Source organism: Notothenia rossii (assembly GCF_949606895.1).
Source record: "Notothenia rossii genome assembly, chromosome: 10".
Taxonomy (NCBI): domain Eukaryota; kingdom Metazoa; phylum Chordata; class Actinopteri; order Perciformes; family Nototheniidae; genus Notothenia; species Notothenia rossii.
This window is the reverse complement of record NC_136908.1, coordinates 42,762,012-42,780,144: the sequence shown is the minus strand read 5'-3', so window position 1 is coordinate 42,780,144 and position 18,133 is coordinate 42,762,012. Positions and strand designations below refer to the sequence as shown.

The 18,133-nt window shown below is 40.0% G+C and overlaps 1 protein-coding gene across 2 annotated transcripts in view; it reads left to right on the top strand.

Annotated features, from left to right (window-relative positions):
• The window catches only part of LOC307023033 (synapsin-3-like), a 95,816-nt gene that overhangs the window by 36,276 nt on the left and 41,407 nt on the right, over window positions 1–18,133 (top strand). For both annotated transcript variants that reach the window (XM_079656027.1, XM_079656026.1), the window contains exons 3-4: window positions 403–460; window positions 13,799–13,890. In XM_079656027.1, the coding sequence (XP_079512153.1) occupies window positions 403–460; window positions 13,799–13,890 (150 nt within the window). The remainder of the gene's footprint in view (window positions 1–402; window positions 461–13,798; window positions 13,891–18,133) is intronic.

Below are 18,133 nucleotides of genomic sequence, written 5' to 3'. Positions count from 1 at the left end.
CCCGCAGGTCACATTCTATAATTGAGGAAAATATGAGTCATTATTTTTGCCTACTCTGAGGGTATTTAGAAGGTCTGTTGAGATTTCAGCTCTCCTTCGATCAAATAAACAAAGGTTATTTTAAGGTTGTTTTGACTGTAAGGAGCATTTGGAGCACACACTGTACCCTGTGCTGTTGCAGGGGCGGGGGGGGGGATCCATGTTGAAGAACACAAATCACCTTACAAAGGAACCAAAAACTAATCCTTGCAGTAAATAATTTACACATTAATACAATTTGATTGTTTTCCATTGTTTAGTTTTAATATCTGCAAATTATGAATGAAGTATAAGGATTTCACTGTATATAAAACACCCTCCTTTTGTCGGTTCCTTGATAGTTTGTCTTCTGTTTCTTTGCAGGTCCAAGTATTTTCGAGGGAAGAAGCTGAACGGAGAGTATGAGATCCGGGTGGAACAGGTATGGTGGTGCATTTAACATACATTTGGCCTACTCAAAATATATGTTATTTAATAATTAAAAATCTAGAAATATAAAAAAAAAAAAAAGTAGAATTCTGTATTTAATTAAATAACATGTTCTGTGTTGATAGAGGTTTCTAAGGTGGGGAAATTGGCCTAGTGCTGAGGTTGGAAACAAAAATTCCTTTTTGTCCTAGATGCTGAAACTCTCAGTATATCCTGACATTAGAGCATGAGAAAGATCATCTGTGGGGGAAAATAACCAGTTTCTCTGCCTGCCCCGAAAGATCCTATTCATATTTGCAAGATTCCTACGTGCCCGGATCTAAATTGCGTGGCTTGTTTGAACAATCAAGTCAAAGCCAAGTAACGGCCATCAGCCAGAGCATTTCCCAGTTAAACTTGCACGAGATAATCAATGCAGAAACAGAATTGTCTTATTTGGTCAGCACTGCCTCGTCTGACAATTGACCATTGGGGGGGGCAAGAAAAAGTCACATTTCTTACTATGTAGAATCCTGATTTCTATATAACACCATTATGGCAAAATGATGCAGAAAATGCAAATATGTGTCCAGACGTACAGTATTTACAGTGTGCAAATAAAATGTACCTCAAGGAACTGTTAAGTTACACATCTACAAGCTATTGTTGAGCATGGAGCCTTTTTATGAGAAAAGGAAAAAGGAGACCACAAAGAGCCGGACCTGAGGTTGGCCAGCCTGCTCCACTCTCTGCTGTGGTCACATTCTCTTTCTGGGGATGTAATACAAGTCAAGATTTTTTTTTAAACCAGCACAGATTTTGTAAAATATTACAGTGTCAGAGATATTTAACCCTGATAAAAATGGGGTTAATTGGGCCACTTGATGATGTTGATCATCAAACAAGCCCCACCAGCTATAGCTCCAACCTGTTGGACCCTCCTCTCTTTCCCAGAAGCCCCTACACTAATTTCCTTCAGCAGCCAGACTCATATGCTGTGTGTGCACCTTGCTGAGAGCCTTAGGATGATGGGAACACAGTCTTTGTGTGGAAAGAAAGCGACATGCTGAGATTAACCCTTTCAGCGGACGACAATAACAGCAATCAGACTCGATAGACTTTCACCCTCTTTCTTCGCTCCCACTTACCTGAAGGCTTTGAACATCTTTACCCACAGACATTTAATTGACATTTTTAAATGTCATACTCCACTGAAACATAGCAACAAGGTTACAGCAATCTTAGACCCTGTTTAGTGCCACTAACATGGGTGATACGTTTTCATAAGCGTCTTCAGTGAGCACTTGTGATGGAAATTACTTTCTCTATACAGTATGTAAAAAACATACTGTTAGCAAAGACCGAATGTGATGCTGTATTAAATCCGTCTTGTATTCACCTCCAATGTCTAGTCTTCTGGAAATGTAAAAAAATATGTACATTTAATGGTTACATAATATGAAAAATATTCCTCGCTGTTTAAAAAGACAAAACATTTTTTTTAGATTAAATTAATTAGGTTTATTGCTATCATAGATAGTTACCTGGACTAATCACCCTGTGGCTTTTAGTCACTGTACTACAGGATAATGTGGCTACAACAGCTTAGCTCTTTATCTCCATAACAGGATGTTTCTTGTTTGTTGCTGCTGTCGGGCACGGTCATGTGCCTTTAAGACACAAGTAAACATGGCGGTTTACAGGGTTAATGTATAAATACTGAGCAGAGAGACAGATATATATTAGCATTACTTATCGCCAAAAAAACGACAGGGAAACCTGTACTCTTGAACCTGTTCTCTTGGCAGGTGTTCTTAATTCCTGCCCGATTTTTCCATCAGATCTGCTGGCACATGTGCTGTTTGAAGTTTTGGGTTTATAAACGCTAACTTCGGTGAATATCCACAGTAGAAAACTCCGCTCAGTCATCACCAGAGCCGTCTCCACTCGCGGCCATTAGCCTTGCGCACCCATCACATTTTCATAATGTTGTCATTGATCCGGCTGAACATACGCTAGCTGTGACCAGTGGTATTCCTTCTGCTAGAGCTCTCAGAGCTCACAGAACCAGCATAACTCTCTCTGACTCGCTCACTGCCATATAAGGTTCCATCTTTAGACCTGAGCACAGACTCGCCACAGCATGTGATGCTGAGGCCTGATGAAGGAAGGAGAAAGCGGCGTTGATTCTTCTACACAATAACTCTCATCGAGGCAACTTTAATTTGGACCTGCAACCTTTATCCTCCCCAGCCACTGCCCAAGAGAACATTTGTGAGCCCATGATTGTGGATCGCTCCCCTTTCATTTCCATGACCCACTTTGAGGATACATTTGGCAGATGACTGGGGCCTTGTGTCCACCGGGGGTCCGACTCTTATCAACTGAACAGATGCTAATGGTAGTGCCGGTAGTTGCTTGTAAAAACATGCTTTTTTCTCTTAAAATCATTGAATATGTTCAGTAGTAGTTACTGATGCTCTGAGGGTGAAAATGCCAAGTCAAAGTCAGATAATAAACATTATAGCTTTTTTTAAAATTCCAAATGAAAAAAACAGCCCCAATGTACAGAGAGGGCAGACATGACGTAATGTAAAAAAACAAATATAAAAAGGACAAAAACAAATATAATCAGGTGTTGAGGTTTGAGCCTGTGACACACTTACATTATTCATACATAAGAACCATACGAACCATTAAACTAAGGCAGATTTTAAAAAGAAAATGTATTTAATGTATCAGGGACAACTATTAGTCATTGACGGTACGATACAATACGATGTATTGCCATCGCCCCAAACATAAGCGCACGCTGATGCGCTCACACACGCACGGACATACACAACCACTCAGAAGCGCCACATTTATAGGCTATCAACAACAGCCTGCCCTGGCCTCAGACCACCACAGCCTGACAACAGCACAGCAAACTAAGAAGAGGATTAAACCTGTTTCCTTGATGTTTGTCTCTGGGGAATGGGCCAGTAGGCCTACATAGACCTCGATAGCGCTCGATTTCGAGGGCGATGTATGACAAAAAAAACGGTCTAATTTGGTCAGTTTAGCTGTTACATCTCCTTGTTCTCTCTTGTCCTTTCTCTTTTGAGCGCTGCTCTTGTGCTTTGGTTTGCTGTACATTATAAATGCAAGCTATTACATTTTTATAATGCTACCGAACTTGCTGCTGCTAGCTACAGTTAAGTTCAGGTTGATTAAACGGTTCGCTCGTCACGCAAGGTATCACATGACATGAAAGGGAGCAAGGTCATTGGACAGACAAATTACAAATTATTTTAGGTTGCTTGGTTACTTTGAAGACTGCTTGGTCCGGTCAATGCCATTTATATATAAAAAAAACATTCTTCTTTTCTTTTTTTTTGCATGGGCCCCTGGCCGGCTCTGGGCCCCGGTGCGTTTCACCAGCTGCACCGGTGATAGTTACGCCACTGCATTCTAGTAAGCTAGATAGCTTCATTTTTGTTGGGATGATCCTAGCAAGTCTTTAAAAAACAACAACAGATGATTAAAATAATACTCTAACAGCAGCAGTGGATACAAGTATAACACTTTGAAGGAGAAACTTGTAAAGTAATATTCAGTAGTTCAGTATCAGTCTATCAATATTTATTTCAAGATATTAGTACATTAGTTAACGTCAAAGATGAGGTGTTGGTTGCTGGGAAGCTTGACATATACCATCCAATAAATTGGGAGTATGATGATCACGTCTCTGTTTTGACTGATGTTAACTTCGGCCTACAGATGTACCGCTTCATTTCAGACAGTTTGAAACGCGAGGGCCGTGATTGGTACGTGATCTGCCCTCGCTCAAGGGAAAACCTCCAGCTTGACTTGAGACTGCCCCCGTGATAGATAAATGTAATTATAATGAAGCCAGCTGCAATGGATCATTGATCCACCAGGGGGTGCAGTCGGGTTCCACACTGGAGCTCATGTGAAATAAAGTCAGATACAGTACGCTGGATGTACAGCGGAACTTTGTTAAGATCCATATGTCACGGATATCATACTCTGTGCTAAATAAGAGACATGTAATAATTTACAAAACATCACCATGTTGTTATTTAACAAAATAATGTTGTTTAGTCGAAAAAAACGAACGGGAGGAAATGCAGCCCGGCTCTTGATTTTTAATCCTAATTTAATCATCATCTTCACCACGATCATTTATGTTTATGTTCGCCAAATTGACATGAAATAACTGACACATATGAATATACTGTATTCAACTTCATTAAAACGTTATTAACATGCCTAAACTCAGTAATTCACTAAAAATATTTTTATTTTAATGGAGCCTCGTTGGCATATCAGGATCCCGACCGATCCCGACGCTTAGTGGAGGGATCTTGATCAGCATGAAGGGTGTTATTTTCCCCATAAGGAACAAGTCGCTGCAAATTATCCCGCTTATTACATGGCCACATTCTCAACAAAGTAACGACATGACTCCCAGAATTAATTGAAATGCTCTTATGGATTTAGAAAATGTTTTTATTGATTTAAAAAAGAGTTGTATGTATTGATTTAAATTGACATGCATCCGCTATGAAAAATAGTCCGTTGTTACCGTTTTTTAAACAGTCTGAATGAAACAGCTGCTCTCAGCTGTGTATTTACACAACTAATGGCCCATCAACCACAGCTCTCTCTCCCCCCCCCCCCCCTGATCTTTCTTCTACAGCAGCTAAATTAACTGTAGGTTACTCTGAGTGACAAGCTTACAGTTAGACACAACACTGTCATTGCAAGTGACCCTCAGTTTGTTGACTTTTATGTTCAACTGCTTAATTCGTTACTGATAAAAAAGGGCTTCTACTGTACCTAATTACCTTAACACTAGAACCGCCAGAGGTTTTTGTATAGGCATACCAAAAACCGTCAAATCCCGCTATTAAAATGCAATTTTTAACAACATAGGGTGCAACATAACACACTTTCAGGAAAAGTCGGACTGGGAGACTTTCATATTTTATTGAAAAAAAGTTACATTGCACACACACAACACACATCACACAAATTGACCCGATTGGCGTTTCTAGTGTTAAATAAACTCACTAATTAATTAAACCAGTTCAATACGCATTATTCTTATTCTTATCATTCTTAATGAGCGCAGAAATAGTCTTAAAATCAGATCAGTTTTTTAGATGAAATCTGACGGCAGGCAGTTAGCTCTGATCACCTATGATAAATGCGCCGCACCTAATCGCTGGCCATTCAGCCACAGAGCTCCAAATCAAACTGTAGACGGTGTGAAAGCACCTATTGTTTTAAATAATGGTCGGAATGTGACCTGTGAGCTGATTTGGACAAAATCCTTTTACCTAACCAAATACACAGCAGCTGTTTGAATGTCAGACAGCTAATCATTAGCTGATGCTAACATACAGCAACACACGCCTCCACCACGCTGCTCTGCTCAGGTGGGACGCGTCTCACAGCAGCCTCACGCCAACATAGAATAGAATAGAATTGGGAAGGATGAAACCCTCTTCAATGGTCACACGTGCAAACACAAAAATATACAAAAAATATACTGCATATTAAAGCAAACGATTGTAAAGGTAAAAGTATGAACATAACAAATAAAGAAGTGTGATGTAAACATTTACATTATTATTATGATTATTTAATATATAAAGACTATATATTATTGAATTACAAGATTAGATAAACTTTAGTTGATCTAAAATATTGATGTGTTCAAATGCTCTTCAAAACACAACTGAAAGTCCATGAAACTTGTCTTTCTGTATTTGTGAATGAAGCGCCATCTCCTGGTTAAAACCTGAAATTGAAAATCTGGCAACGCCCTCTTGGAAAATAGTGGGAGGGCTTAACATTCCTCAATACTGATCTTAGGCAGGTCGTAGGCAGGAAGCTGTAAGCTGGAGTCTGAAATGAGGTGCTACATATGTACAGCACAGACAGGATGCTGACTGATGTCCCCTCAACAGACACTGCCGTCATTATTTAAGAATAAAATGATCAAAATTGAAATACGTTGTCCACTTCAGGAATTAATCAATGATGTTCTCCCTTTGCTTTTAAATAATGAGCCATACACTGCTCTTCTTTGGAACTCGGTACAGCCAAGTGGATTGTTTCGTACATTTCTACATCACCACATTCATGCAGAACAGTGAGTCGAAAAGCATCTTCGCTTTCTTGACAGGTTGATGGACGAGTGGCTGATGATTATGGTCTTGCCCTTACCAGATAAATATTGCATTTCTAAGCATTTTGGCCCCAGTCCGGAACCCTCACTGCTGAGATCTCACATGACTTTTGATTTTTGAAAATAGATTTGTGAGAAATGTCAAATCAAATGTTCCACAGCTGCATTCAAAGTTGACACAAGGACAACTGGCAAGGGCTGGCAAACGAACTGCCAGTTTGATACCCAGGCTCTCTACAAAATGTCATAAACACTGTAATTTACCCAATGGACAAATGAGGCAGTTACATTTGAAGGGGTCTGTGGTTCTTCAGGCTGCCGGACCATGTGTGGTTCTGATGGGGCAGCATCTGCAGAGCAGGCACATGACCTCAGTGCTGCCTCACTGTGCTGCTGCACACATGGCTCACAGGCTCTTTTTGGCTGGTATTAGCATGACTTAGTGCCTCTAGAACTTGCTTAAGACTGATATGGTTTGATAATTGCTGCAGACATTTAACTGACCCAGCTCACCTCATGCCTTCTGTTTCGCTTCTGCATTCATCATCTGTCTTGGTTTACAACATTTAGTAGGCCTACCTCAATGATTCATCTCGCTGTTGTACAGGGTGGTTGTGATTAGCAGCAAATACTTCTCTGTGTTGCACATGAATGGTCCACTGTACTTCTGGCCTCCCAATTGCATCAGTATGTGATTCAGAGAGCTTATCAACAATGACTATACATTCAGAGTCTACAAAAAAGGATATTCCCAGCAGCTACAAACAAATCATTGCAATCTGACCCACCAGTTTTGGGTCGCGAGTGGGTCGCAGATGTGTGAGTGAAGAAAACATTAATACATTTTTTTTTAAAATATCTTTTTCTTTGGTGGAAACTTTTATTTTGAAGGCCCGATTTTCTAACGCTGTGCATGCAGTAGGCGTTGGACTGGAAGTACCGGAGACCATAAACGGTTTTGAAAACTTCTTTCACGTAGTGATCATCTTCTCAATAAAACATCTTTGCTGATGTTTTTTCGAGTCTTCTGGCCAATCAGAATCAACATCCATGGCTACAACTTCAGATAAAAATGAACACATAATGAAATATGACCCCCGGTTTGATGATTGACAGGTCACAGAACAATGGGGGCTATCTACCCTTACCCACAATTTAAAGTAATTCACACAGACTATCTCCTCTTTTCTCTTCTATCTGTGAGGAGCAGCAAGCTGTCAGAACAAAGTGAAAAACAAACGATGGCATCAAATATTATTAAAATGTCGGGTAGTAATAGATTGATTTATTTTCTTCTCAGAGTGTACCAGAATGCATAGTTTATATGTTAGTATTTCTAAAAATCTCCTGGGGGAGAATCCCCCCAGACCGCCTTCTGGGGTTGGGTTTTCAGCATGCGGGCCTTTTTATGTTATACAGTTCAGCTTTGATTCCATCATATCATTAAACCTTTTTGAAAAGCATACTTTAGTTCTGTGAAGGGATATGAGGGATATATGCCCTGTGCTTCAATTGAATTATTAATGTATGCTGAAAAGGGTATATATATATATATATATATATATATACGGTATATATATATATACATTACAGCACGATTTGTTGTTTAATAGATTTGAGTGGCTCAAAATTTCGGGTCGCGATTTATTGACAAAGGAAAAAGTGGGTCCGAGGCTTGACCAGTTGAGAACCACTGCTTTAAAGGATAGGCAATAAAAGAAGCACTTAGTGTCACAGACACACTTTAAGATTAGAATAAACCATACAATAAGAGGCTCCATCCGGGCTGCAGCCATTTTATCAACTTTTCCACTTTGGTTGTCCCTGGGGACTAAAAATAAAAAATGATCAGGGGAACCAAGTCAGTTTTAAAAAGGAATATAAAAGGCATTTGTGGAGAGGTACAATCAAAGCTCAGTAAGGATAATTGTAGTTTAGATCTGTCAAAGGATTATTTTCGTATTTTGCGTTCATTGGCTTTTCATAATATGTGCTTTTATATTTAGCAATCCTAATACAAATATAATACGATTTAAGTCCTTTTCTTCCATAATTACTATCACAATAAAGTATATATTCAGTATTACATCTTTATTGTTTTTTTTGTGTGTACCATATATAAAATCTCCTTTTAACATTTATATAGTGGCTAATCTCCATCTAATCTAGAATTAATATTTAGAAAGTCACTTCTATTTACTCTTGGACTGCTTTCAGTGTTCACACGTCAGCATTGTGTCAGACATGGGCTCACGTTTCATCTTCTTCTTCTCTTCAGCTCACAGTTCACCTTCTCTCATCACATCACAAACTGTTTGCAAGCTTACAACTGAAAACCAACTACAATTTTTTCAGCCACAGATTTAAATTACTTTGGGTCTTAATTGGGAATAGACTTCAGGTAATCTATTCGGAGTGACAGCGATACAGAAAACCGTTTGATTGTGATTAGCTAAGACTATAACTTAAACATAAGCTTTTTCAATGCTTCCATCTAAAATGACACTACAACTATGACGATAAAAATCTAATTGTATTACATTTGAACCGGTTTACAGTTTTTGTGTCTGCAATATTCAGTTTACACTTTCTTATAAATATTACTTTTTTTTGGTAGCTATTTTCAGAGGTGGAATAAGTACTCAGATCTGATACTTTAGTAAAAGTAGAAGTACCAGAGTGTAGGAATACTCTGTTACAAGTAAAAGTCCTGCATTCCAAATGTTACTCTCAAGTAAAAGTAGAAAAGTATTATCATCAAAGTATACTTTCAGTAAAAGTAGTCATTGTGCAGATTGGTCCATTTCAGAATAATATATATGATATGTTTTATAATGATTGATCATTAAAGTGTTCTCAAAGCTGGTAAAGGTGCAGCTAGTTGTAATGACTGTATGTTGAGTATACTGTCCTCAGGTCCACATGGCTCTGCAGTGAGTGCAGCAGCACTGCAGGAGAAATGAGGCTTGTGAACCAATTCCTCACACTTCAGTGATTTTATCAGGTCTGAGTTATTGTTAATTTGAGTAGAAAATTGTGTTCATTAAAATGCCTTGTTAATATGGATAAAACACAACAGGGAGGCCCGTGTTTAGGTCTGTGGAAGCTCTTCCATTAGCCAATGGGTTTTGAATTTGAACTTTTCCTTGATTTCTAAAGATAAACAAATGAATGATCAGTGAGCAGTGTGAGAGAAACTACAGACACTCACAACAGAAGAATAAGATAAAAGTTCAGCTTGAGATGTGGTTAAACCTGATCACAACCAGACGGCCTCCCATAAATCCGTCCCTCCTTACAGATTAGCTGGCAGCTAATCCTGATTCAGCCTGAATGCAGGTCACCAGATGAGAAGAATCCAGCTCTGGAGGCAGTTGTCTCATGTCTTACTTCCTGTTTTCCTTTCCCAGGGCAAGAGCTGCTCCAATACAACTTTGTGAATGTGTTACCGTGATGGTTACCATGGTGCTGTGAAAAGCTTCCTGTCCCCGCTCCTGGGCCGGTGCCCCACACAAGCCTCTTCATCCATTACTGCCCCATGCCAGTGGTTGTTAGCACTTCTCCTACCGAGAACCAGCCAATCAGAGATGTCGTGGAATGCTTGGCCCACACTCAGGTTTTATCATGCTGCAGCAAAAATGGACGTGGTCCCCTGTGTGTGCGATGGGATTTGTTGTGGGGATGTCATGATGGAGGATGTGTGTGTACATGTAAGTATCTGTGTGTTTGACTGTGCAGACTTTCTCAGTAAGGCATGCTGCTGAGCACACAGATGTTTCTTTCAGAGGCGGGAATAAGTAGAGCCAAGTGCATGTCCCTGAGGCACAAAGAGTGTGAATGGCGCCTCGATGTCCCCTAAATACGATTACAGCATTTACTCGCCCACTGCTCTTCCTCTCATAGTGCAACAAAAATAAATAAAAGAGGTGGGAGTTTTTTTTGGCGGAAAAGCCCAGTTTCTTTACGTTGGTGCATTCTTTTCTAAACCAGATCCCTCCCCCATACAGGGTTTCCATGGGCCACATCGCTGTATGAATGAGAGATGTTTCTCAGTGGGAATATTCCTGATAATATGTCCTCTTCATGTAGAGGAATGCCTGTGTACAGCTTAGCAGACAGGCTTAAAGTATCAACCCATGGTCACAGTATGAGAATGTGTTGATAACACTTGACTTGCTATGCACATTGGGAGGATCTGGGTTGAGTGGGGGGTCAGCTGGAGGATTTGCTTCCATCTCATCCATGGGGGGACTGGTGGACTGGGGACAGTCAGTAGGGGCTTGGACTGTGAGCCGTAGGGTCGCCGGTTCAAGTCCCCAAACAGACCTAAATATGGAGTGTGGACTTCTACTTGGAGAGGTCCCAGTTCACCTCCTGCCCTGCCGTGGTGCCCTTGAGCAAGGCACCGGACATCCCCCCACCTCGATTGCTTCCCGGGCGCTGTACAATAGCTGCCCACTGCTCCTGGTACTAGGATGGGTTAAAAGCAGAGAACACATGTCACTGTGTGTGCTGTGTGCTCTGCACATTTGACCATTGAAGAGGGTTTCATCCTTCCCAATTCTATTCTATTCTATGTTGGCGTGAGGCTGCTGTGAGACGCGTCCCACCTGAGCAGAGCAGCGTGGTGCAGGCGTGTGTTGCTGTGTGTTAGCATCAGCTAATAATTAGCTGTCTGACATTCAAACAACTGCTGTGTATTTGGTTAGGTAAAAGGATTTTGTCCAAATCACAAAATCTTCCTAAGCATAAATATTTCACGATAAGGTTTCATGAACTTTCTAGTGTGGATTAAAAATGACCGCTTTTCCCTTTTGCAAACTACACAGGGTACATACCAGGCTGTTAGTAAGGTATTTACGAAGTCAGTCCAGGATTTCATTCATCAACCCTTCAAACACAAACATCATTTTTTGATGAGCCATTAGCCATGTGCTGCACAAGTGCTAAATATTCTTTGGAGAAGGTAATTTGCCCCAGAACACAATCTTATTATTGAAACTAAAATAAACGTCACTTTCATAGAATGATAACTATAGCGTGAAAACCAATAGTCAAGCTATACCTATACAATGTGCTGTAGAGGTCAATAAAAACATATATGTTAATAACTCATATATATACCATTCTCTCGCGCACACACACACACACACACACACACACACACACACACACACACACACACACACACACACACACACACACACACACACACACACACACACACACACACACACACACACTGTGATGGTGTTGCTCTGTTCTCAGTGGCAGCAAGCTGCGGCCATATGACATTTACAACAGAGCTGATAGAAACAAAGCTGCACTAAAGATGGCATTTCCATTTGATTATGTTTTCCATTGAGTATAATTTCCATGCTTACCACTGCAGTGTTAGACTGAATCTGGTCCTCTGCTGAATCAGGTTTAGAGTACTCACGGACAAAATAAATGCACTCATGATCTATTGTAGTGTTCTCAACGCACATCATGTCAAAAACAATTTAAGTTTGTCCACAGAGTCAGCAGGCTTAGGGCCCATTAGAGGCCCCTATGTCCTCCTCATCCTCCCTTCCAGGGGGGATGGGCTGTTTGTGATCCAACAGTGGGTGTCTTTAAAAATGTAATCCGCTACAGTAACTAGATGCATGTCATCAGTAACCAAAATAAAATAAATGTAATCTCATTACTTTCCGTTACTTTTGGATTACCTCAATATCAAATGCAATACAAATAAAAACGAGAACATAAATAAATGTAAGATGATTTTTACATTATTGTGTGTAACAATGTAACCTTAGAGAAGAAGAAACCAAGATATTTCACATCAAAAATGTAGTAACAGTTATAGTTTACAAATACTGTTAAAGCCTAATACATTATTCAAAAGCAATCTGTATTTTTGTTTAATAAATCAGGTGTCCACATACTGCATAACAAATACATTTATTTAAATTAAAGAATAATTAAATTAGCTTTTAATAATAAACCATTAAGACAAATAGTTCAGTACGTCTACCTGTTGATGATCATCAGCCTTAATATGACAAAAGGAGAGTTCAGTTCAGAAACGCTCCCTCTGGTCAGGAGCACTGAAATCAGGAGATTTAGTGACGATACTGACCATCAGTAGCAGGAGAATGTGATTGCTCCTCTCGTGTCCTTATCCATAACCAGAACCATGCATGCAAATTAAATCAAGCACAAACTGTCTTTTGTTTTTACGGCTTGTTTCTACTTCTCCTTTCTTTTTTCCCGTTATTTGTAAGGAAGATGTCGAACTAAAGACCTGCAGCCTGACTATCAGGACTTTCTTAATGCAGCAGAACACTGGTTACATATATTTCTGTCAGAGCATTTGTGTATCCAAGCACAGAAGTTACTGCCAGGGGTGTAAAGTAACTAAGTACATTCACTCAGTACAATTTTGAGAGGCTTGAGTATTTACATTTTTGCTAGTTCTACTCCACTACAATTCAGAAGTTAATGGTGTACTTTTACTCCACTACATGTATTTCATACCTTTAGTTACTTTACAGATGTGGATGAATGATGTGAAATATAGTGAACTCTTAAATCAGACTTTAGTTCCACCTGGAGTAATTTCACAAGCTACTCTGCAGTATACAAAGTCATTCAAACTAGCGCACCTCCATTTATATAAAAACCTGTCTGAAAATCAGCTGATCAGATTTTGGCCACTTTATGATGTAATAACGATTTTTTTTTTGTCTTGTGTAATCATTAGCCAATCAGAAACCAAGGTTATTTTCATCTAAAGTAACAGACAGAGAATCAGCACTTTGGAAACAGAGGGGATTATGGGATGCTGCAATGATCTGTTTGGTGTTTCAGCCAATCAGAGACAGGCTCTGGATCTGAGACCTATAATATATTGATGAGAAACATTATAATAGGGGACCTTTAACTATATGTTGATGGTAATAATTTTCTTCTTTTACTTGAGTAACATTTTTGAATGCAGGACTTTTATTTGTAACATAGTATTCCTACACTCTGGTAGGCCTACTTCTACTTTTACTCATGACAAGATCTGAGTACTCCTCCCACCTCTGCTCACTGTAAATATAGAGGGGACTTTAAAGAGTCTGTTGCAGGATGTAACGTATCATCTTGTCCTCTCTGCAGGCGGAGTTCTCGGAGATGAACCTGGCCTCCTACGTGACCTCGGGCTGCATGGTGGACATGCAGGTCAACAAAGGCGGCACCAGAGTGGTCAGGTAAGACGCTCGGGAGGGGAGGTGGGGGGACTCCAGTCTTTTGAAGCATTTGCCCATGCAATCTGTACTGTGCCTCAGTGAGCCGGCACAAAGGCTCCTGTTCTTCACTCTGCTGGCATTGTGCTGACTGTGTGTATAACATCCAGGCACTCACATCAGGCTGTAACGTGGTTACACAGAGGGAACACAACATACTTATTGCCCTTTATTCAGGTGGGAAATGTTTAGAAAAGGACTACAAATATAAATCCTAGTCACTTATTTTGCTGTTTTAACGTTTTTTATATAGAATATCATCTTAATGCTACTTGGAATAAAAAAAAATGCATGTAATTCAACCAGGAGTTTCAGCTAAGCGGCCAATCAGAGTCAACGCTACCCCTCTACAATTCAGAGGTAAATCATGTACTTTTACTCCACTACATTTTCTTGAATTAATTCCTTTAGTTGCTTTACAAATTTGGATTAATGATGTGAAATATAATCAGTCGATCAGAGCCCTGGCATTACTAATAACTCAGCTCTTGTGGCAACCAGGAAACAGGTTATTGTGGGGCTGATAATGGTGACATAACCTTTATGAAAATAATCACACAAAGAATAAGTTGTCCAAATCCAACTGTCAACACAAGCCTTTCACTTTTCTATTTCTTGTCATATTGGTCATTTGGGTCTGAAAACAATCAGCTCCAGCTCCAGCAGCTCCACACTGCTGTTTATAGACGCCTCCGTCATGTGGAGCTGGAGCACTCAGCTGATCTGGGTGCCAGGGACCACCTGCTAAAATCTACATTATGGATGCTGTCAGTAATTAAAACCCCCCCTCAACATACTAATATAAAACCATCAATACATGAGTATTTAAATATACAACACATACATTTAAATGGGGATGATGTTAGTGTTTACAGCTGGTTACCAAGGGGGTTCCCCTTGTTTAAGGATATTAAAAGACCATAGTTATAAATAAAATAAATATAAAAAGGATATCATTTACAAGTTACCTTGCTCCTCAATTAAACCATACTTACGGTGCACCTAAAGCAGCGGTTCTCAAACTTTTTCTGTCATGCTGACAAAAAAAAAGTCAGGCCCCCCCAACACAAATAGTCACGTAATGGGCCAAGTTAACATTTATTAAAATACATCAATATGAACGTGAGCATTCCTTTAAAAAAAAAAATCACTTACATAATACAATTGTGCAATCCCTTAATTTTTAATTGAGATGCTCATATTCGAACTACAGTATGCCTTTTAAACATGTATTGTATACCTGTGGTGTTTATTTTTATTATTTTATTATCTTTGCTTTGTAATGTCTGTTGTAAATTTGTATAATGTGTTTTTAATGTATTTATTCCTAAAAAGTATTTTAATTTGTTTTGTAAAGCACTTTGAATTGTCGCGTACAGAAAAGTGCTATATAAATAAACTTGCCTTGCCTTGCCTTGCCTTGCCTTGCCTTGCCTTGCCTTGCCTGGCCTTGCCTGCCTGGCCTGGCCTGGCCTGGCCTGGCCTTGCCTGGCCTTGCCTGGCCTGGCCTGGCCTGGCCTGGCCTTGCCTTGCCTAGAACAATAAGTTATAATACTTTGCCACTTTGCAATCTGTGACAAACAAAATGAAAGAAAGAAAATGCTGATATTTGGCAAAAAAGTGTGTCTTATCACAGGTGGCTGCAATGAGCCTGTTCCACACTGCGCATTTCTTCAAAACGGGGTTGCAGGCTCAGTGGCGGCGCCAGAGATTTACTTCGGGGGTGCTGTGGGGTAGCTTGACGTTTCATAGAGGGTGCTCAAACATGTAGGGTTTCCCATTAACGTCCCGGTCGCTACAGTGGAATGTTCTGCTGCAACAATCCCCACGCATATACGTAGTGTACCTGCGACTGTTACAATGAAGGCTCGATAATCAGCTCACGACATATACTGTAAGTGTAAGCAGGGGTAAAGTGCTGTCTTTATAAGTGGGGAGTGGACCTCACATAGGGGGGTCCGGGGGCATGCTCCCCAGGGAAGATTTTTTTTTTAAATATTGAAGTTAAAAGCATCAATCTGGGGCACTTTGAGAGCAACATGAAGAGATCTATGGATACATCTCAACACCCATTTGAAACAGAACTGTAAACAGATGTACTTTTTCTTTATGGATATTTTACAAATCACTCCCCTTTTAAACTTTATTCTTGTTTTACTTTCATATAGTATTTAATACCTGTTTTTCATTTATTCTCTTATTTTTTTTTAACTATAAATCATATAAATGTGTGCCTCAGAAATAATTGTTTACATTAATCGTGACCAAAAAGTTTGAGACCCGGCCACTGAGAGAGTCCTTTGGCTCAGGGGTTCCCAAAGTGGGGGTCGCGAGATGATTACAAAATAAAAATGGAAAATAAAAAAAATAAAAATTTATAAAAAAAGATTAACTAATTTTTTTAATAATTTTGTTTTCATTATTATTAATAATAACGAGGCTCCCCCTTTGACAATCCACTTGCGCAGTGTTTCTCAAACTTTTTCATACCAAGGAACACCAAAAAACACTCATGAACTGTGGTCTGGCTCTCCCAGCTTACACGCGGTTTGATTGGCTAGCGCTTGTACTGTCAGATTTTCATAAACGGGATTTGATTGGCTCACGCATCCACCTCTGCTTCAAAAGTTGAACATTGGTCAACTTTTAAATCCTGAAAATCCTGAAAATCCTGGAAATCTTCGCTTTGCTTCCCCACAATGCAGTTCGGCGAAAAGCGAGGCAACGTGACGTCACCCCATTCAAAGTCAATGGGCAGAAGCGTTGGAAGATGTTTTAACGCTGCTGTGTGGACGGGCCGTGAGCCTCTCAGTCTGACAGGAGAGGAATCTGCTCCACATTGTTGTTGAAAAAGCTCCTTATATCCGTGAGCGTAGCTCGCTAGCAACAGAAGCTAACAACAATGATCTCCGGTACCGGTGCGCTCTCTCCCTCTCTCTCGGGCACGCACACAAAATGGCTCATTCCACACACACACACAGAGCAGAGCTTTAATGAAACACAGAGACCCAGACGTAATTGTTCTGTACCGTATCATGTTATTTGTCAATCATTTTCATTTAAAAATAAAAATAACAATCTTTCCTCCTGGTCTCTCGCCCCCCCCCCACTTTCAGAAACACTGACCTAAGGTCACATGGACGAAATGTTCTCGGCTCAGAAGACAACTTGTGAACACAAGAACGTGTTTTTCTTTTGTCCATGCTCCGTTCTTTTAATTATCTGCAACATTCCATGGAAGCCATTTATACTTTGTAAGTTAGCTAACTCTCACACAAACTGGAAGGGCGCTCGGAGAGCACGATCTACCGAGGCCAACGGTGCGTTCATGTGCTCCTCGGATGGTCCCAATCCCCAAGTGTTGACTTATCCTTTTGACTCTTCTGTGTTCATGAGCTGTAAGAGTAAAGTATTTAAGCCGCATGCTAGTCAGAATTTTTCAGATTATTCCATCACCGAATGAATGCAGCACCAAAGCCCTAGCGTATCGTGCAGTGTTTACATCTCCATTAAAATGAATGGGTTCTTTCTTGGCTCATTTATGCTCTTCCACCAAGTTCAATGACAATCGAGTCAGTAGTTTTCCAGAAATCCTGCCGATGAAAGGCCAACCGAGCCAAATCTTAATGTCCTCTGCGGAGGTAATAAAAGAAACAATCTCCAGCTTCAAATAGCAGTGACTTGTAAATATAGTTTACCTCTACCTATTTATTGACATACACCTGCAGTCCCACTGTTTATCAGCTGTGTTCGTGCTGGGCTGCTTGTCACGTGTTAGCTTAGTCTCTGACACCCAGCATGGCCTCATCTCTCCCTGCTGTGACAGTGATCATAAACATCCTGTCTGCAAACTCTCAGCAGTCCTCAGCTTCTCTTTCTCCGGTCCTGTGCATCCTGATTGGTCCATTCGATGGGCTAACTGAGTGTATACCACCAGATATCCAGCCAGCCCTTCATGGGGAATAATCAGATAATCTGTTGTAGCCTCCACACAGTTTTGCAAAATACACATTACACTCTAAAAACGAATTCAGGCGACCTTTCACCTCCACTTAATTAAATGCATGGTTGCGAGACAAAAATGTGAGTTAATTGATTTAGATAAACATTTTAAGTTGCAAACATTAATTTATAAGTTGTGTTGACTTAATAATGTTGTTAATTACATCAACTTAATATTGTGTGTAATTTGACCTCTGATTTCTGC